General features: G+C 40.2%; 2 protein-coding genes across 2 annotated transcripts in view; both read right to left on the reverse strand.

The window, feature by feature from the left end:
• Window positions 1-1,181: 1,181 nt before the first annotated feature.
• Window positions 1,182-3,216, reverse strand: LOC306818139 (uncharacterized protein; the record flags this gene model as incomplete). The annotated part of the gene is made up of 3 exons (XM_079335514.1): window positions 1,182-1,760; window positions 1,927-2,157; window positions 3,003-3,216. The coding sequence occupies 3 exons, from the start codon at window positions 3,214-3,216 to the stop codon at window positions 1,345-1,347; spliced, it is 861 nt and encodes a 286-aa protein (XP_079191640.1). The 3' UTR covers window positions 1,182-1,344.
• Window positions 3,217-9,465: 6,249 nt separating this feature from the next.
• LOC306817604 (uncharacterized protein) overlaps window positions 9,466-22,128 on the reverse strand; it is a 27,733-nt gene continuing 15,070 nt past the window's right edge. The window contains exons 3-6 of the mRNA XM_079334626.1: window positions 12,260-12,451; window positions 11,557-11,710; window positions 11,257-11,442; window positions 9,466-10,083 (exon numbers count right to left, since the gene is read on the reverse strand). Coding sequence (XP_079190752.1) covers window positions 9,753-10,083; window positions 11,257-11,442; window positions 11,557-11,710; window positions 12,260-12,451 — 863 coding nt within the window. The 3' untranslated portion in view covers window positions 9,466-9,752. The remainder of the gene's footprint in view (window positions 10,084-11,256; window positions 11,443-11,556; window positions 11,711-12,259; window positions 12,452-22,128) is intronic.

Here is a 22,128-nt window from a genome sequence, read left to right on the forward strand (position 1 = left end):
CATTATATAAAAGAGAGTACAGTTATAGAACAATTTTAACATCCTTACACACAGGAGCCCATGATGCATTACAACTACATGTTGTGAAAAGGGGTGTGATCCCGATTTAGAAAACACATTATCAAAACATTTCTTTTAATGGCTTCACTTGAAATACCAGTCAGTCAAAAGCCAGTCCCTTGTTGTTACCACAGGAAGAGTGAGCCCCCGTGAATTTCTTTAATCAAAGATAAACTTTTCGAATGTAAAAAGTATGTGAGGGTGGATTTCCCTTTTAAGCTCGGCGACTGGCCTTCATACAGCACATGTAAACTCTGGTTATATCACTGGTTCCTCTAATCTTGAAAGCATAATGTGATTGTGTTGCCTTGAACTTGTTTTGGACGAGGTGTAATTATAAATCAGCCATTATGCACTGTCCTTGGCTTTAAAAGCAGAACTGTTGGTACTGGACACTATTTGTTGTTGCCATCAGTGCCGTTTTGAAATAGGCACACTTAAAAGCATATTGAGCATGCCTTGCTATCAAAAGAGGAAATGTCTGCTATTTGTATGTACAAATTGTCATTAATGTATCTGCTGTAATGAGGAATGGAGGTTGAAGTATTTGAAAGTAAAGCATTTTTTCATAAAAGGTCTGAAATGTTGTTTTTCGTAACTACAATCTTGTAATTAAATGTTAATTATTCTTTTTGTGAGGAAACAAAGTGAAGGGGATGTACGCAGTACATAGAACTCTATGAATTATGACGTGATTTTAAGATAAGTTCTTGTTAATTTGTAGCAATGATGACATGACACATTTAATCACACAATCTGCAAAAACAGTTATTAATACAAAAGTTGCAAAGCGATTAGAAAGAAATCTAACTAGAGAAGGCATCAGGATGCATGATTTGGGGACTTCAACATTACGCTGATGATACTGTACTGTTTCATTAGGATTTGAAATGTACAATATTTTGAGTGTTTTGTAAATGTTCACACACTAACAATGTTTCAACACTGTGGATTGTTTTAGAAAGATTTACTCATGTAATTATAAAGTTTTGCACAGGATACACAGGCCCTGTGACTGTCTGGCGAACAGTCCGAGGTGTACCCCACCTCTGGCCCAGTGACAGCAGGTGGACTTTCTCCAGCCCCCAGCAACCAGGATAGCTAATGTTAATGTTAGAGAATACATTACTTCTCACTGTTAAGCAATTGTTGCCTTTAAATCTCCACATCTGTCTTGATGGATTTCTTTTTAAAATGGGAGGGAAGCCCTGGGAACAACATCTTTGAATCCAAGCAGCCTTGTCTCGGTCATTTTACAAATCCTTGTCTAAACTTCCCAAAATATCATTTTTTTCTTGGTTGAAAACTATCAAGGCAGCACAGTTTTCTAGCCTTGGACAGATAGAAGAGTGGACCTATTAACACACCAAACCTGGGAAACAACTGAGACAATTCAAAAACATTACACACCTCCAAACCCAAAGCCTTATTCTGATATTGTATGTAGATGACCAAGGGCACCATTGGCAGGATTGGGAGGTAAGATATCACTGCTGGCACCACCACGACCAAAACATTACTCACTGCCTGTCTCTTCAGGGGGGACTCCGAGCTGGCTTGGTTTCCAAACGTGGTGTGAGCGGGGCTTTGCTGCATCAGTGACCAGATCACGCCACAAAGGCAGGTGAACATCAGGATGAAGAGGAAGGACACTGTGACGGAAACTGGTCCCATCATGACAGTCATATCTTGCAGTATGTCTGTTAAAAATTAGGTTATGAAAACGTCAATTGCAAAACAAACAATGTTGGAAGCTCAGTGCTAAATGGTACTTAAAAGGACAAACTTAGAAATTGACACTGTCCTGGCATCATTGCTGCTGTACATATTACAGTTTATTTGCTAAACTCGTTGCCCAACACTTACATGAAGCCATGCAGAAGGATGAGGTGATCGCCCACACCACAGCAGAAACAACCATTCGGTACTCCCACTTCCTGACCTTCAGATACAGCACAGGTTTAATAACGGCCAGGTAGCGCTCAATACACATACAGGTCAGCAGCAGAGGACAGCCAATCAGGTTGAAGATACTGAAGACATTTATTGCTGTTTGCCATGGCTTTGTAACGGTGGGACCTTGCACAGGGGAAAAGTCTGGGTGATAAAAAAAAAATTCAAAATCAGTCCATGACTTCAAAATCAACAAGTCCCAAAAAGTCTCAGTCCTTTTTTGGGACGCAAAAAGCTAAATATTGTTCCATTACTTTTCACTGACACGTTTCCAACTAACTTAAAAACCTCTGCATATAAAACTTCATTTAGGAAGTTTTATTTTGATTTTGGCCACCAGTCTAAAAACGTTCTTTTAAAAAGTACTTCAATGTATTTTAAAACATTTTTGACACTTGAAATTAACAATGTTATAAATTTTGATTTCACTTTAACCCAACTACAGCTTCCTCTGGCCCAACCAGGCAGAAGTTAATATACTACATTACCACCAATTGAATCCTCACAATGAGTTTTTACAGTGTTAGGACAGTTAATGGAAAGGTGATCTTACAATTCAGCTCATTAAAAGTTTCCTCTTTTACGACTCTGGTTTCTTTTTCAGTGAAAACATCAAGATTAAATGAAAAACCTGAGGTCAATCAAGGTGCAACTTTACAGGACAAACTGAGATATTTAATATTAACCTTTTTTTTCTGTTAGAAATCAAATGAGCCAGTGGATGATTGCCTGTCCTTTCTGCAGTGTTTTTTTAAAGCTTTTCATTAGAAATGTCTCGCAGTGTTTACCTTGTCTTGTTGCGTTCTCTTCTTTTGCCATCGTGGCTTCAAAAAACAACTTCACAGGAATTATAGACAGGTAGATAAAATCCATCACAACAATATTCACACCGAGAACCTGAAAGACAATGTTTCAATCATGTGGTTAAAGCAAGGAGGCTCAAGTAAATATGGGAATGAGTTAATCATTTTCATATTTTAATCGTCTGCCAAATGAACGGATGTAAATGGGTTGATGCTGAACTGCGAACATTACCTGTGAGACAGACAGAGTTTTCCTCTCCCGCAGAAAAAGCCAAAGCAGGGCAGTGTTAGCTAACACGCCAGTGACCAGAATGGAAATGTCAAAGAGGTACCAGATCTCCTGCCACCCAATGTCATCACAGTAGTCGTGGATGGCATCGAGGAAGTGGGCTTGGATCATATCTCCCAAAATATCAGAGACAAAAATAACATTTTAATTCAACTTTAGTCGCACAAAAAATGAGCAGAAAAGTGTATTTTGTCATATGTTCATTACCTAAGACCTGAAATGTAACAACATGTAGAGTGTTGAGTTAAAAAGGTAACATGTTATTCCTTCCCTCTTTTCTTTTCTCTACAAATTGGGAGGATTATTTTTGTCTTTGTGCACACGTAGTCATTAATATTTTCAAGCATCCCTGCTGAGTTTGGAGGGTATTTTCAGACTTTCATCAGGTGTCTCTGTTGTTCTTTGCGCTTACTGCCTTGTTTCTAAAAAAGTGAACAATAAGTGCAGAAATAAGAGTGAACTGGATTATCAGATTTCTGCAAAGACATGTTGCTATTTTCATCTAAATCGGAGTGCTATCAGTGAAATTGTTTGATTTTGGTTTTTGGCACCTGGACAAGGATAGAAAACCTCGACTTAAAACTCCACATATGGTGACACCTTTTTACCATTTTAGTTCATTTTAGTAAGATACTGTATGAAGATTGACTTTTTTAAAGGATCTTGAAGCCTCAGTAAGGTTTTGACAGGAAGAAATCCATTATTGATTAAACACTGATTATAAAAAGATCCACTTTTTAAAACAGTTTAACACACTACCCTTCTCCCTGCTGTCCATCTATCAAATCTCACATTTTCCCTGCAGTTTTTTGTTTGTTTGTTTGTTTTTCATTTTCTTAATATACTTTTTTTTTCCACAATCCACCAGTTTCTTTATTTAGAGATCCCTGATGTTACATTTTTAAGCCAAACAAAAAGCGGGATACTACCTTTTCTCTCTCGTCGTTACTCCCTTGCAGTCTAAATTCTCTCTTACAGTGTTTGCATCTGAGAGTCCCTTTTAACCCAGCACTACAGCCATACATTAGCTCATCAATCAAAACTATCTATAGGCGCCAACAAAACAAATGAGCAGGTGTTTAGTGCTAGATTTTCCACGCTTAAATGCAAATATAAGCAGAACATACATGTCTTTGCATTGCAGGTGATTTACATCGAATGCAGTCTGTTTACTGATTTTACAACCAGGTCTTCTTTGCATGCAGAGCGAGCACCATCTGTACTTACAGTTTACACACGTAGTTGACAGGACCCAATAATTCTTTATTTACTGTTATAGTTGTTTCCCTACTTTCTTTCTGTCCCTTTCTTTGCTTCTTTTCTCTTTATATTATTATATTGTTAATACTGTAATTTATCCACATTCTACCTCATAGTAATTTATCCACATACTACCTCATAGTGAAATACTCACAAGTGCCCTTGTCTGTCGATTGTCTGTTGTTCGTTATTTGTTGTCCAAATGTCTTTAGTTAGGGTTAGGGTTGTTGTATAGTATTGCTAGTTTTTTTAGTGCTCTTTTTATGCACTGCAGGTTTGGACTGGGGGGGATTGCAATTTCATCTGTGCTGTATGTTTAACATGGAGCATATTTGACAATAAAGAACCTTGAACCTTGAACCTTGAACCTTGAACCTTTTATCGGCCCTACGCTTTGATAAGGTCAAACTGAAGCACTCCTGTCAATCCAAAATTTCTAAATGCAGCTGAATCCCAGATGAAAGTAAGATAAAGCCTTATAATATAGTATGGTTATAATATATATATATATATATATATATATATATATATATATATATATATATATATATATATATATATAGTAGCCTTATAATATGGTGTTTGAGTGTTGAGTCAAATGTCAAATCTTTGTGTCTCAACATTTTTATGTTGCAAGACATTTTAGATTTTGTCTAAAAAAAATAAAATCATTAAATCAAAGCAAAGTTTGTCCTCAACGTTCATAAATTGACTCCTAAATAGTGAGCTTCACATGCTTAGGTTTGAAGTTGTTATTGGTCTAGCTTAGCTGGTGGAAAATCAGAAAGGTGAGCTGATTTAAGGTCAATTTTGATAAACTGTAGATCAGTGATTCTGCACCACCCACCACCAACTCCTTCATGAAAAATCATGACCCAATTTTTGAACATTTTCAACCAATCAGATACATTTAATGAACAACAGCGTAGTTTGGACCTGAGATGAAACAGAACACGTGTCAGAACAAAGAAAGAAAAAAAAAGAAAAAGCATGTTTTATATGTTATAGATATAATTCCCCCCCCCCTGCAGATTTGCAGTGCTTCATTTTTTACGCTGGAGGTTGCTTCTTGGTCTCGATCTATAGTAGTGGTATATAGTAGTGGTTCTCAACTGGGTAGTTGAGAACCACTACAGGTCCTCCTTCTTTTCAAAAAGCTTTCAGTTGATCTGTTTCTCACTTGGAATCAGTGTCCTGTATGTGTAGGAGGTTTCTGTGACCACCTCATTTAGGCAAGAACAGTAAAAGGAGGTCCGAACAGTAAATTTGCATTTCAGAAATAGTTCATTCCAAAACAACAAACCAAATTAGTCAAAAGGTTAGCGAGAAGCGAAAGAGAGAGAGAAAGCTTATGCTCCAAGAAACCAGCCAAAGAGCCACATCAGACCACCAGAGGGCGCCAAACCTCAGTAACTGAAAGAATAGAACCACCTTCCCGCCAGACACACAAAACCAGGAATTTCATAGATGTACAAATAAGTATGACATGGCCCATGGAAGCTCTCTTTATGTTTAAATATATAAGACAAAAAGTGGCGTTGGAAGGCATGATAGTCTGGACTTTAATCTTTTTCTTTTTAAAGAGCAGGGTTGGAGTGGAGTACCACGGTCAAGCTAGCCGCCCGATTGAAATACGATGTCCGTCTATTCAGGGGCTTATGGTATGGGTGCTTGGAGAGCCGAAAAAGCAGGAGAACGGCCGCGTATTTTCGAAATATGACATGACAAAAAATACATTTATAATGAATTACAACAATTATTATGGCTCTTGACAGAGATATGTATTTTTCGAAACAGTTTTAGCGACATTTCAAGGTTAATTCACTCCAAATATCAAGGAGAGGTATGATATTTTGGTCATATTGAAATGTTTTAATGTAAAATATGTGAAAGGTGACACAGATATTTCAATGGATCGTTGTACCTGATGGACCTGACTATTAGCCTTCTAGGTTTCAACAGATCTTACTGTATAATTTTGAGAAAAAATTAAAGGTGAATTCTGCAAAATTTTCAAGACATAAGAAATTTGTGTCATATTCAGTGTTTGATTTTGAAAAATCTGAGAGAGGTGACAAAGATCTTTAAATGGATTATTGTACCCAAGGGCCCTGAGTTTTACCCCTGTGATTTTCAGCAGATTTTACTGTATAATTTCTGAGAAAATTAAAGGTGAATTCTGCCAATTTTTCATTGAGAGATACGAAATTTGAGTTATATTCAGTGTTTTGTTTTTGAATAATCTCAACGAGGTGACAAAGATCTTTCAATGGATTATTGTACCCAAGGGCCCTGACTGTTTTCCCGGTGATTTTCAGCAGATTTTACTGCGTAATTGTAGAGAAAATTAAAGGTGAATTCTGCTAAATTATCAACAAGACATGAAATTTCAGTTATATTATGTTCTATCATAATTGTTGTTATTCACTCTTCATTTTATTGGTTTTTCATATTCAATGAACGTTTTCGAAAATACAAGACCGTTTTCCTGCTTTATGGGCAGCAGGGTAAATCCCTGAATAGATGCACATCGTATTTCGATCGGGCTGCTGGCTTGACCGGGGTTTTACAAATGACAGCTCACTTGACCGCAATACAATAGATGAGGTTGAGAAGCTGAAAGAAGATAGTAGGAAGAGATCGGCCACGACGTTAAGTCACTTTCCTGTCTTTCATTTTACTTTTCAATTTTTGATTCCTTGAACTCTGATACCAGAAAGCCTTTTGTTTTTGCCTTCAAGGGTCCTATCTTTATGTAAAAACTACAATATGGAGGTCCTTCCACCATCCGTCCAATGATGGATCCACCATCCATCATCATCAGAATTATCCAACTGTGACGGCCACTGTTTTTGCTTGGTACTGTTTTTGGTTTGTGTTTCAGTTTGTTGGCGTCATCTGGTGGTTGGAGGTGGCGTGCCGGCTGGTTGTTTGGAGACCAGCGCCTACTGTTGATTGCAGATGAAGTACAGCTGAGTGGGAGGGCATATAAGCCGGGCTGCTAAGGCTTTCTCTCTCTCTCATTGGTGGACCACCAAGATCAACAACCTGCTACATGTGTTTTGGGGTGATTGTATAATAAATGTCACTTAAAATCAAACTGGCTGTGTGGTTCTCCACTATTTATTAGGACCTAAACGAGCTGGTCGTAACACCAACTTTCAGGAAAAAAACAAATATTGTCAAAAAAAGCCGAAAATATCATGTATTGCTCTTCCCTCCTAAGCCTCATGTCTGGCACAGCTATGAGACTTTGTTTTCAGCCTCTCAGGTCCTCTGTTCATTTTCTGCTGTTATGACACTTTGATGAATTACGTCTTCTATTTTCTCTCCTCCTTCACCAGTTTCTCTTTCCTCCATAAAAAAAAAAAGACACATTAAAAACACATGCTGAACCTTTCAACTAAACAAAACTCTCTTTATTCAGCTTTCATGGCAGTCTCATTAATGTACAACAGTTTACAGAAAGAGAAGTATTGTAAGGACCCACCCGTCGGGGGCCATTTCACCCTCCCTTCCCTTCCCCTTCAAAAAATGTAAAGTGCAGTTTGTTAGTGTGTCTAATCGAGTCCTTCTATTCGAAATAAAGAAACGTTCACACAGCTGTGAGCTAAAGCTTAAACAGGGGAGGAGCTCTTGGACACAGTTTATGATGCATATACACAGAGGGAGAATAAAACAAAGGTTGAAGGTAAATTCTTCATTAGAAACAATGGATGTCTTCACTGTAAATAAGCAGACTTTTAAAGAGTTCAAGCTTCTACATCTTGACATACCAGTGCATTTCTGTGCAGGTTAATAATACATCGAGGATGGAACAGCAGCCTCGCAGTCTCTCTGACTTTCTTATATCTAATACAAATCTTTGTAACACTGCACAATCGGTCTTTCTAAAATTGAGTACATTCGCAAGACTTTCTTTCAAGGCTAAAAATCCCTCTGATTGCATCAATGGGCAACACTTTTTTTCCAAGTATGGTCCTGCCCACGTGAGAATATTTGAGCCTTTTATACTCCTACTTGTTACATCTTAAACAGTCAACCTCCGAACCAAAAACAGAGCAATAATATTTACGTGACAAAACCAGTTAAAGCGTTAAAGAGAAAAAAACAAGCAAACAGACACAGGCAGAAACAACTATTCATTTAGTTCATGGTTTGGGTGAAGAATGTAATTTAAAGCAACAATACCTTTTCACTTTAAAATAAGTAGTGTTTGGGTTGATCTAACAGGTCATTCACTTGCAACAGGGAGAATAGCATCTATCCCATGTCCACAGAGTGTCTCAGTTGCCTTGTGTAACTTTGGCAGCGGGTCTCTCGTGAATTGGCATACAGCTTTCCGGCACAAGTTCACATTCCAGCCTTCAGCCAAAAGGAAGCCTTGTTATCCCGTCCTGGTTTGATACAGAGGCTGAGAGACAAAAGAGGACGATGACTGATAAAGCTACAAAGAAAAACAAGCGAGTGACCAAGCAAGAAGCCATACAGACTTTTACGCATTGGCGAGAAGTTGGGGTAAAAGTAGACTGCAGGCATGACCTCAAGCTGGCTTTGTCAATACAGTTTTACAACAGTGCAGTTAGACTCAGAGACCTGTGGTGGGTGCTGCAGCCTTCATAATGTTGCTTTAAAGTGATCGATGTCGTAAACCCATATAAACAGCACCGGATCAGATGCACTCAGTGGTTGCAGCAGTTATGGCCTCTAAATCACAGTGTTGTCCTAACCATGAATCTCTATCATCAGTCTGTTTGCATGTAAAAGTTTACAAGAGAAACCTTCATTACTTTGCAGATTTGAGAGAACTCAGAACAGTATGTTAAATCTTAAATCAAAAATAGATATTGTTCTATAGTTTGTGGTCCTCAGGAAGGCTGATAGGAATTATTTTGTTAACAAAGAACCCATTTAACTATTAAAAACAAGATAATGACTGTGTGGTTAGCTGCCTTAACATTGGCGGCCAAAAAAGTCCTGAAGGATCCTTCATTGGAGGTTATTCTTCCACAAACGTCTTCCCTTGAAGGCTGGCTACCTGAAGCTTCGCTGTCATTCCTGATGGCTGAAATAAAGCAAGACTTGCTCCAAACACTCCTGCAAGGTAAAAATTTAGAGTTTTCAGCTCTTGTTTGTGTCCAAAATCCAGGAACAGTTCAGCAAGCATGCAGAAAAAAAGGGGAGCTTCTACTCTTGCTGCATCTCCATCCCTACACCTACGTTTTTTTGTTTTTTTTTGTCTGCATTTGCAACTTTCTGTTGGTGAAAATGCAGATAAGGAAGAGTAAAAAAGACCTCTTGTGCTGTCCATCTCCCTTCTTCTTCAACGTCTTCTGCAGGAGTAGCCCAGCACCTGGAATATATGAAATCTGGAAGATGTGCTGCAGCTACTGCCAAGGGCGCTGTGGTGTCGGGTTAGGGTTGGGGTAAATAGGCGCTGGTGTTGGGTGGGGGTATGCTGGCACAGCCGTGTTTGGGTTTGGTGGGTAAGTTGGAGTAGGGTACTGCCCCATCATGTGAGGCTGGCTGTGGGCAGTCGTGTGGGCCGGTGTGGAGGCAGCAGAGGTGGAGGACGGGACGTGCATGTAGAAGGGGGCTGATGGAGCTGAAGGGGCGGAGGGCGCCGTAGGAGTCGGGACCCTCTGCAGGACAACGTGCGGGTAAAGCTGAGAATCTGAGCGATACAGCGGCATGGCCTTCAGCAAACTCTCCTGGCTTCTGTATTGGAGACAAGAGAGACAAAGAAATTCAGAGTTTAAATAAGCTGAATAAAAACCCTCAGTATCAGTACTGAAACATTAAAAGCTGTTAGAGCTAAGCCAGTCAGAGCAACAGTGTGTTTAACATCTTTATATCTTGATGATGAAGGCCAAAGGTGCATGTGTGGGTGAAGTTACAGATACACCAAACTGTAGTTCATGAATAGCCTACAAAATCAGAACTTTATGAGCATGAATATGTAACCTCTTTTAAATGACCTTGACAGAACACTTGCAATGAAATTCATTTTGTCAATGTCACATCCACTGGAGCTCTGCACGTTCTTCAGTCTCACTTTTTGCAGAGTGACCAATCACAGTAGAGTCTGCAGCTTAAAAAAACCCTTTCGGTTAACCGACATCCTGTGCACCAGTTTCCATCCACGGTGAGCCGTGAGCCATGAACAGGAGTCCCTCTCTGTTTTGTTCAGTCAGTTTATCTTTTGGGGAACTTAAATTCTATCAATGTAAGTTTCTTTATTTCCACCATTATAGAAGTACTGTAGATTTTTTGATGTGTTCAGATGTCTGATTTCCGTGTTTGAATGTTTTTATGATTTCTTTATTTTTCTGAGGACTTGTTATCCTCCAGGTATACTGAGTTTCTTAATAGTATTTACTTCTCAGAGGGTCTTATAAATGTGTCACTCCTCCCCACATGTAACTCCATGACATAGTAATAATAACATAATAATCCATTTATTATCTATACTGCTTTCCCAGCTGGGGTTGCATTAGGCAAGAGAGTCACAGGTCTCACATATAGACAAACAACAGGTCAAATAGCACTATGGGAAATGTAGTCACCAATTAAAACCCCTTGATGCCTGAATTTATTTCCAAGTATTAGAAACATTTTTTACACTTGTTTCTGCTTTCAAGTAAATGCTAATTTAGGTTGAGAATGTTTATTTGAAAACAGCACATAAATAAAATACATATTATATAAAAATAGCACATCCATAGCACATCAAACGGATGTTGTTCTGTCTCCGACTGGTCCTATGACAAACTAATAATTGCAAAAGGTTCCTAGGTATGTACTGAAAGTGCATCAACCGGCAGTGGAGGAATACGGACGCTATTTTGGCTGCATTTGGAGCAGAAGCGATGTACTTTCTTGTATGTTTACCTCTGATATCCTCTGTTCTCATATCCACTAAGTCCTGCGGTCAGGTAGAGCGGACTGTCAGGGGCGAGACGGGGGTTCATCCTCTGCGACAGATGGAAGATCTTTGGAGGGGGGAATGATTCCCATTCACCTTCTTCTCTCTCCAGCCAACACTCGCTGCGTCGGGCCGTGCGTTTGTCTCTGCGCCTGAAGACGAGACAGCTCTGTCAGCTCAGTGCTCTTCAGATTACGAGGAGCGAGTGTGACCACATAAGGGATAGTAAGCAAGTTGAATTTGAACATCAATCTGTCCAGTCGTACCTGCTCCGCCCCTCCTTCTTTGCTCGTTCTCGACCGGATCGTTCCTGCAGGCAGCAGATGAGGAAGGACAAGGACATGGCCAGGATGACGATTCCACTCACCACTGAAGCCAGAACGGCCACTCTCAGACCCCGGTCCTCAGGTCGAGGGATCGCTATGGGAACAAAGAAAACATTCAGATGAATTAACACAAAAGATCCTGAAAGATTTACAGTGTATTATATGTTGATTTCACATGTTGAGTTTAAAAGTTGACAGAAAAGGATGGACATTTTCCCTGAGCATTAGAAAGTTGCCATACATGTTGGACATGCAGGCTGCAGGCGGTTTATATCCAGGTGTGAAGGTCCAACCGGCCAACATTTCACACAGTGACCGTTCATTTTGAGTTATGCCCAGATGAAGCCATGCAAGTCTAAGTACACAGTGAAACTGTGAATGGCTCATTGTTGGGAATGCTTCATGAAGTTCTGCATTGTTTTTCGGTTGAGTGATAAATGACACCTTCTCAACTGAACAGCTATGAAACAAAGAAAAGGTGTGTTTGTAGATTTGAAGGTTAATTTGGCCACATTTCAAAATAAAACAACAAACTTTTAACTTGTAATGTAACTGAAATGTGTTTTTTAAACTTAAAATTGGGCCTAAAATCCCACTGGATTGTGATCATTTTGGAGAATTAGGTTAAAAATAATAACCTTACCTTCACACACAGGCAGGTAGTTGCTCCACTGCGCTTTGCCTTTCTTCACTGTGCATTGTATTTTGTCGCTGCCGACCAGCTGGTATCCCTCTCTGCACCAGAAGGTCAACATGCTGCCGACTGACACGCCGGTGCCGCTCTCAACGTAGAAGGACCCTCGGCGAGGAGGCAGGACAGGTGTACAGGACAGACCTGAGGAGAGAGAAGACAAAACACGGGGCCATAAAACAGAGAAAATAATCTGGATTTATGTTGGTTGTGACTGAATTGAGTGCTGCTCAGTGTTTGTAAAATGCTCCTGAAATGCTTTCAGAAAGAATGGGCGTGATAAACTAACCAGCATTACTTTTATAAACGTGTAACAGCATTTTTTGTAATTGTGTTTATTTTAAGTTTGCAGCAAGCAGGGCCTTTATGAACACTTTATTCTACATGCTGCTCTGCTGCAGGTCTTGTCATAGTGTGACACATCGCTCCTCCACACATGCTTATTCATTTCCTTGTTATCCTCAGCTAGTCACATCACCTGCTCACATGTATTATATACAGCTTTCTCTTCTACCAGTTCACTCATCCCATCTTTCCCCCATCGCCACCAACTTTCATCAGCTTCTTCGTCCCCTCAGCCTCAGATGACATCATCCGCCATCGTTCGGTCAACTTCCGAGTCTGGTCAGTTTCTTCATCCCTTCAGCCTCAGATGACATCGTCAACTGTTCCTGATCAACCCCCTTCTTCTGTTAGACCTGCTTACATCCCATCAACCTCAGACGACATCATCAGCCATCGTCCGGTCATCTCCAGTCTTTACAGTTTAATCAGCTTCCTCATCCCATCAGCCTCAGATGACATCAGTCAAAAGACTTCCGATTGTCTTCATCCCACATGGCTCACATCCTGCAGCGTGATTGATTGCTGATTATTGCTGCCTCACAGTGCTGCTCCATAGACTGTAATTATTGATGGACGAAACCTGAGTGACGTCACCCGCCTGTTACTGCAGGCGGCACATCCTTGGTTGTGTCCATGTTAAGAATGAGACCGGTTTTGACTACATGTTACACCACACCCTCCTCAATCAGGTCAGCCTTAATGTGAATAATGCTTATCCTTCATGGGACGCCAGTGGTGCAGTGGTAGCCCGGGTTCAAATCTGACCAGTGGCCCCTTTTCTGCACATCATCGAAAAATGTAATCCCCGTAAAGTGTGTGCTAATGGAGACATGTGCTTATCAGACCGATGTCTTTTTTATACCAGGCTGTAAACATACTGAGTTCTTCTGTAAAAACATCCTTTCTGAAATGGGATGTGTGTGTGTGTGTGTGTGTGTGTGTGTGTGTGTGTGTGTGTGTGTGACTTCCTGTGCTTCTGGAGCCAGCCTCAAGCGAACCCTCAATGAACTGCAGGATTCTGCACTTCAGAACTGGCTTCATGTTTCAACACCATCATAAGTTGCTGCTCGGGTATCTCTTTAAAAATCAACATTTTCGGCACTTTATTTATTTCCATCCCAGCAAGCAAGAGGAAATTATAACCATGTTGAAACCACTTTCACTTTTTCCTTTTGCTTCTTTATCATCTCAACCTCACTCTCTCTTGTCTTTCTTGTGTCCCTTTTATCTCCACCTTCCCGACAAACTCCGTCTCTGCTCCTGATTGTCAGTTATCTTCACTTGGAGCCTGATATGAGCAGAGTGAACTATTTTTATCTCCTCATGCTACAATACACAAATACCTCAGAGGGGTCTTGTGATACAGCAGCTATTGTTAGATTATACTGCAGGGATTTTTCAGACTTTAAGGAAAGATACAGCGTCACAACATCTTCTCACGTTATCCTGATAGATCCGACTCAAATGGAGTAAATCTGGCTGCATATGATATCTACAGTAGATTGACAGGGATTGGGATTTTAGTAATTACTCGTCTTGGGGCACCAGGGCTTATTTCAAAACTAACCCCATGGACTCATGCCTGTAAGACATTCATTTACATTTAATACTACAAAAACTCAAAATTGGCCTCATGCACATCGAAGCATTTTTGTTCATTTTGCAAGATTTGGTCGAGATGCAACCTGATAACATACATAAGGACACAAGATGCTTTCTACTTTAAAAATGTATTAATGGACTTTCTGAGTATATCTGCACCAAACTGCCGACCTGAGAGGTCGTTCAGACAGCTTATCAAACCAAGGCAAGCAACACTTATTTATAGAGATTGCAAAACACAAACAATGAGCTAAAGTACGAGGGACTCTCACGACACCAGAATTTTGTTTCATTGTTACAAATGAAAATAGACCTGTTTCGATACCATGCCAATGACAACGGAATACAATGGTTACCCAATAATATCTTGTTTTGACACACTTATAATTGCAAACAAACAAAATCTGAACCGTTTCATTATGTTATAGCCACATAGTTGTGCTAATTAAAATGTGCTTTCTCTGTTTATTGCACAGAAGCTTTTGGTTAAAAAAATAACACAGAAGGGATTATACTTTTTTTAAGTATGCATCTGCAAAGGCAGGTGATAATTCTCTGTGGTTTTGTCACTAAGAGAAACAAAGCATGCTAAATGCTGCTCTAAACGATGCTATATTAGAAAAAGAACAAAGTAAGCAGGGTCAAAAATGAACGCATGACTTTGAGTTTGCTAAATGAGTTATGGCCAGAAGGGCATGTGATGATGCAGTTTGCTTTGCTGTGTCAGTATTAGTGTAATCTTTATGTGTATTTGTGTGTGTGTGTGTGTGTGTGTGTGTGTGTGTGTGTGTGTGTGTGTGAGAGAGAGAGAGAGAGAGAGAGAGAGAGAGAGAGAGATGTCATCCCCCTGTTAGACCCTGTGAACATGCAAGCTGCTCTCTGCTGATTAGGAGCGACAGATGGGAGGATTTCTGCAGTGGTAGACACAGAGAGGATCCCGTGATCCTGTGTGAAGAAGACAGCATCCCCTCCCTCCTTTGAACTCACACACACACCCACACACACACACACACATCAAGCTCACACACACCAAACACGTGCGTAATGCGTACAGTGCAGGGAAACAAGGACAGGCTGACTCTCTTTCCAGTGGTTAAAAGCCATTCTGTTCCCACAGAGACCTGTCACAGATCCCATTCCTCTGTGTTTATGTGTGTGTGTGTGTGTGTGTGTGTGTGTGTGTGTGTGTGTGTGTGTGTGTGTGTGTGTGTATCTAACAACACCACTTTAGAAAAATCCTGAAGATAAAGGCAGAAACATCTGGAGTTCTGGTGACCAAAAGCTGCAAAAATAATCCCCCCCAAAATCCAAGCCTTAAATTGATCCATTTAGAAACAACAGCAGGGTTTTAAAGAGTCTGGGGAACTATTGAGGATCAATCAGTTGATCATTTAGGCCACCTGGCTGCATGCAAGACTTTCACAGAGATTTCACACAAGTTTGCATTCATTGTTGTTATTTTCCATTATGGGCTCCTCTCTTAGTTTTCCACGTTACAATATTGTTAGAAAATGTGTTTGAGAAATGCAACTCTCCACTGTCAGAGAATACAAAGAGTTTTAAATGTGCATCTAAATGGAAGTAATATGAGGCTGTTTAATTATAGTCTAAGATTTATCTGGCATCAGTATCCAAAGCTTTATTAAAATGGTCTTTTATATAAAGGGTTAGGGTAGATAGACAGAACAGTCTGAATTTTCCACACTGCCGAAGGGATGTGCAGTACCAGCCACTCTCCTCTGCCCCATCCAAATGTCAGCGCCTGTGGTCGAGGGATTTTGGCTTCACTTTTCACAAGAGGAGGCCGTGCGAGTGCTTCCTCTACCTTTAAGAAAACACAAACAGCAGGCTATGTTCTCTGGAAACTTCAACTTAAACTGACACCTGATACGCACCTCCAAATCCTCCCCACACAGAAAAACAACACACAAAAAGAAAAAGCCTTTACTTCCATAAAAGCACATACATTATTGAACATATTACGTGACAGTGTGCTTTAAGATTCAAGATGACGGTTGTTGTTTTTTCACCGGCTGTTGCTACGCCACGGCAGGAAACTTGCCACAATATTTGCAAATCCCAGAGACAATTTAGTAACACACACCTCTGTGCTAGTCAACACCGAGAAGAAGGAACAGCGATGCCAGTGTGGAGTGAACAAACACACAACCCCCCAGTGGAGATTAACATGAAAACCTCACTTATTCCCAAAAAAGATCAGTGTGTAGGATTTTGTGCTCTGACCTTTATTTGCTCATTCCTGCTGTTTTGTCCCGAGTCAGAATGCTTCTCTGTCATTGTGGAAACACTTGGTGGCCAATCAAAACCAACAGGCTGCTTGTACACTTCTGGACCCCCCAAACCTGGCAACCCAACACCACCAACCAAACATCCAGTCTGCAGTATTCTTCTCTGAAACCCTCCCTCTTGTCTCGGTCAGGGAAGCACTCAGAACAGTCTGTGATTAAATAAAGATTAGGCTCTCTGCATTAAAGATTGAAACACACACACACACACACTCACACATGCACAGAATGAATAAACAGAACACACACATACACACACTCGCTGGATGCAGCCCTATATACATACTGTCTGTGTCATCCATACAGTGATCCAAGGCATGCATACGATCCACACAGAATCTTTGTAAAGACTCTGTAAAGACCTTTCTCAACTCAACCCCGTCACACTTGTTAAGCAATTTGAAGTCATGAGATGCAGGAAAAAAAGAGCTTTTTATAATGTGTTACAATGTTGTGAAATTAAGGACAGATTAGACAAAGAAGGATCCAGATGTGGGTGTTTAAGAGGCTGAGATACCCCAGTCTTTGAGTAAAGCTTTAGTTAAACCTCCTATTGTATAAGTCTTTCTGCTTCATAAACATCTTCTTCTTTGGTGTGTAATGGCCAGTAAGTATACATTGCAGATCATTTTTGGATGTCTAACTTACTAGAAGTTATTTCTAAATACTTTCGAAACTGCTGCAGGCGTGTTTTTGGGTGGGTTTGGTTCTTAATCACTATTTTATATTTAACAACAGTTTCAATGTGTTTGTTGTGCAGCTTGAATTCAGTGTAAAGGAAGTTAGGGATTGTTTTCTTCAAGCCTAACACCAAGCCCACACAGCACCTTAGTGCACCACATTCTGTCCGACGGTGAATGCACTACAGTGTACGTACCGAAATAGTTTGTGAAGCGCAGGGCAGATCAGAGTTCAGCTGTAGTTGAGAGTTCATAAGATCACAGGAGAACAACAAAATAATGTGGAAAACAAATGTGCAAACGACAGGTGATAGACTTCTGGAACCTGCTGGAAGCAGTCCAAGGCACCCTGAGGAGAAGGCTTGACCTGTGCCTGGTGCAAATTCGAAAGCGGCCCACAAGGAGGCTGTGGGCTCTTTCAAGAAAAGTTATTTGTACATTTGCAAAATGAGGGGTGTGTCTGAGATGACAGGTGGGTACAGTATTGTTTGCTTTGGCTTTAAGGCCCGCCTCAGCTTCATTTCTTTGTCTGTTTCCAGATCGGTTGTGAGTGTTGGTGAGCATTTCCGCTGGTGGTTCTTCAGAAACCTCTGGGTGACGCAACTGAAGCTATGTCCATGTTTTACATAATCTAAGATTAGTCACAAAAAATCCACTTTGTTTGCCAGTTAGTTGTAACTTTGTCTTTTCACCATATGATGACAGAAATGATAGGACCAGATAGCTCGCTGCCAAAGGAGGTGAAGTCCTGAAACTGGGACTTGGAATTGAATTTAAAAAAAAGCCCTGTAGCTTGTCGTTAGCCAAACAGAAAGAGCAAAGACTCTGCATGTCCGGTCACTTTTCCCTGCATAAACAATAGTTCAAAATAAAAATCATCTGAGTCAGACTTTACCAGTCACTAAAAGTCTGTTTTGAAGAAAATGAAGGATGGCATTCTTGGCTGATGACTGACTCTTTGAATCCTGTTCAGCCTCATGTTTCTGTCTGAATCGCTCTGATTCTTCTGCTTCTTGAGTGTCTTTTGGTCCCTTCGCTCCAGCTGCTCTAGTTTTTTTTTTCATATGCCCTCCAACAAACACTGAGACTCTCTGTTCTCTCCATCAGTGTTTCCATTTCTGTAGCACCTCACCAATGCTCAATATCACAACTGATTACCTAATCCCTCCGAGGCTCCAGCTCTGCATGTTTTGCGCTTGTTCCTGTGCAAGCCTTAGTTGTCTCAGCTGAGCTTTTATACAGTGAGCCCCTGAATGCTTGTGGCTTAAAGTGACATCACTTTAGTGACATTAGTACTTCAGACTGTGCTGATTCTTTGAGGGATAAAGCCTAGAGGTGACAAAGTCCTCCTTAGCCCCCCTTGGTTGTCTCTAATCTATCCATTTAAACACAGCAGGGAAGGTAGGGCTGAATTTGGGCCACCTATCACAGGTTGGCTGGTTATCCTCGCTGACAAGCCAAAAGGAGCAACATTGGTCTCAAGACTTTTAGCACTCTGAACAGACTTGGCTGAGTCTGGAGTTCAATGCAGGACAAAGAAACAAAGGAATGATCATCGGCACAGAAAAACCAGAACCACTAAGCTAAAAGCAAAAAATTCTTTTCTCGCATTTTCAGCCATAGTGGCTGTCACTTTGTTTCAGATTGAAGAATTCATTTTAAACTTTGTGGCATTCAAGTCAAAGTAGGAAATAGAAATAAAAAATGCATACAGCAGATGGTTACGTGTTCTTTCTGAAATTCAATGTGTCAGAGCTTTAAATAGGGATCTTTGTTCTTCGTTACAACAAGGTAACTTCCGACAAAATAGTTTGTTTTGCCCATTTTTTCAGTTTAAAAAACATACTGCAAGAAATAAGTTAATTGGTGTTTTGGCAACGTTGAAGCCTTTTGTCTTAACAACATCATGTGTCTTCTTTAGACTCTAAAGCAGGGCTTTGTTTAAGAAAGTCATACTATGTAGCTGGAAAGTTAGCATAGCTTTTTAAAAACTACTATAAGAAAAATGACCAACAGCTGCGTTCAGAGGTTGTAAAATCTGTCTTTTTTTGTCATATATTTTTCCATTAACTTGTAATCTGACACATAAACCATAAAAGTGTCTGGTTACTGTAAACTCTTTTTGCATGTTCTTGCAGCGAGGTTCTAGGAGGCAAAGATGCCAGTCTTGTTGGTTACTATCGTTTCAGTATTTTACTTATATAAGCTAAGCTAAGCTAGCCTGATGCTGGCTGCAGTATATTTACAGTAAAATACAAGAGAACAAGCATTTTCCCCCATAAAATGACTAACTATGACTGTAAACGTTCAGGATTGTTTTGTGGATTAACAGTAGAGTTTATGTTTGTCTTTGCTGCCTTTACACTTTAGTTCCCCCTCTTCTTGTTCCCACCCAGCTTCAACCATCGGGGCAGAGAAAGTAAGGCTCATTTAAGCCTCTCCTTCAGTGACTTTGTTCAGTAAGCGTTCAGTAGTTTTAAGCCGTGGGAAGTTAATAATGAAGTTGAGTCACTGCCAGCAGCCATATTGGATTGACGGGCAGGAGACAAAAGGAACTCCTTGTCCGAAGCTCGCCAAGCCTTTAGTGACGATAGTGTGTGCTGATGACAGAAATACCCCTGGCCCTGCATGCTGTGCGTGTGTGCACATTATAAAGTTTTGTGCTTTGTAGATGTTTTCAGTAATTCAGATATTGCGTCAGTAAAGATGAGACCTTCAAACAACCGTTAATTCTGTTCACAGAAGAAACAAATAAAAAATACAAGTTCTGTGATGAAATATACACATATGGGTTTTCTTAATGAGAACAGATGCTAATTTGAGATACTCAACCAAAGGAAGATTTCTAGCATGACACGCAATTCACTTCTAAAAAAAGAGCAACTCAAATAGACAGAAGTAATTGGCTTCAGGATACACTGAACTACCTAGTAGCAGTGACAGTGTGTATCTGCATACCTGGGTGTTAGCGTGTCATTAACAGGATTCCTGGCACTAGAAATAACTCTGAATAGACAGCCGTAATTGGCTTTGCCTGTCCGTTAATCAGATTGGAGGCATTGTAACGTTTTAAATGTATGGTTTAGTCATTTGGCATTAAGATCTTGTCTAAAGAGACTGAGTGTAGAATAAGCTGCTTATTCTCGATGTGAGGTAGATGCTGCATCTCAAACTGAGGGTCTTTTTTTATACTGAAAATGAGAGGACTTGGTTGGACTTTTTTTGCACACTGATGCGCTTTATTCTCATGAGGCAGACTTTTTCCCTCAGACTCTGCAGAAATGACTCACAAAACGATGCATATAAGGTAAAGTAAGTGTTCACCTCCTATGATTTTAAAAATAAAACCATTAAGACATTAAGGATTCCTGCTGAGCCAGATCAAGGAGGAGACTGACGGAGATCTAACGAATATAGGCCTCTTTAGGGCTTAATGCTAACAGCAGCCCTTACACACTCTGGAGAGGTTATTATATTGTGTTACCGTGTTAAAGGTAAGGCTTACGGCTTTTCTTATGCGGAAATAACCGTATGAGAGTCTGCCAGGTCCTCAGCGTGAGCTCACAAACTGCACAAGCTGCAACAGCTACAGCTTCTTCCTGATTTTAATGCAACCAGGAAAGAACAAAACATCGTAATTAACTACTTTTTGATACATGCAGATTTTCACCGGGATTTATACCGTTACACTCATTTCACCGACAACTTTCATGTTCAACCTTCCTTTATTCTAAATCTCTTTGCTTCCTCCTTTCCTACATTTTATAAAATAGTTTTTCAACTCATGGCACATATGCTTGTCGGCTTTTTGGATTTCTGTTTAGCTACCTGTTACTTTAACAGCTGGATTGAGATAGCTAAGGTACCACAATAGCTTTACATACACGACTTCAAAAGTAAACAACGACAGGAAACAACGACAGGAAACATCTCAAAGAGAAGCCACAGGTAAGACCAAACACAGTACCTAACACGTGGGATGTTTGACATATAATGAAGCAAGAGGGAAGAACACAGAAGGTGCATTTGAATTGTCTTTTTTGCTTAGGAAAGTTCCTAACTGAGTAAATTGACCCAGAAGCGTCTAAGTGGCAGCCATGGTAAGATCGGTTTAACATTTCTAAAAGCTAAGGAAAGGTCAGCTAGGGTCAGTGCTTCCTTCATAACCTCTTTAACACAAGAAAAACAACTAACACGAAGAAAGGAAGTGACAAAATGAAACAGGAAATACACTCTGAACAATGAATTTAACAAATAATAAAACGAACAAGAACAAACCATGACACATCTTATTTCAAGATATTACAAGCGAAGAATAGAGTTTTATTTTAACAGCTTGTTAAGGTGAGAGTTTTTGCCGTGCAGCTCAAAGCATCTGCACACTGTAAGTCCCGCCTCGCTGCGCTGTCAGCGTGGAGGTAAACTCCAAGTCTGCTAATACATGATAAGCAGGTAAACAGCTTTGTGCTGGCCGTGCCATTGTTTTCAAGAGATCAGTGTGGCACAAATATGTGGCAGTGCTACCACTGGAATGGCACACTGCATTAAAACTACCAGCCAGACTTTCTCTCAAAGTTCAACTTTTATTCTTTTTATGCTTTTTATTTTGTTGACACCTTTCAATGAGTAAACAATGTTGTCACAGTTGTTTGTGTGAAGCCTGAAGTGACAAATCCAAGTAGAGCACACCTGACTGGCAGGTCTATAATCTGCCAGTCAGAGGTATAATGTGCAACATTTTGAACGTTAGTTTTGCCGATATCAAATGTATCCTAACTTAATGTATTGATGAGTTTCAGTTTCAGTTGACCGATGAATTTTCCTTTCTTAATAAAAAGGCTGAATCCAAACTCCGTCTGTGCTCGTTGTTTCTGTGTTCCTAAAGAAC

The sequence above is a fragment of the Symphodus melops genome (genome assembly GCF_947650265.1).
Source record: "Symphodus melops genome assembly, chromosome: 22".
NCBI lineage: Eukaryota > Metazoa > Chordata > Actinopteri > Labriformes > Labridae > Symphodus > Symphodus melops.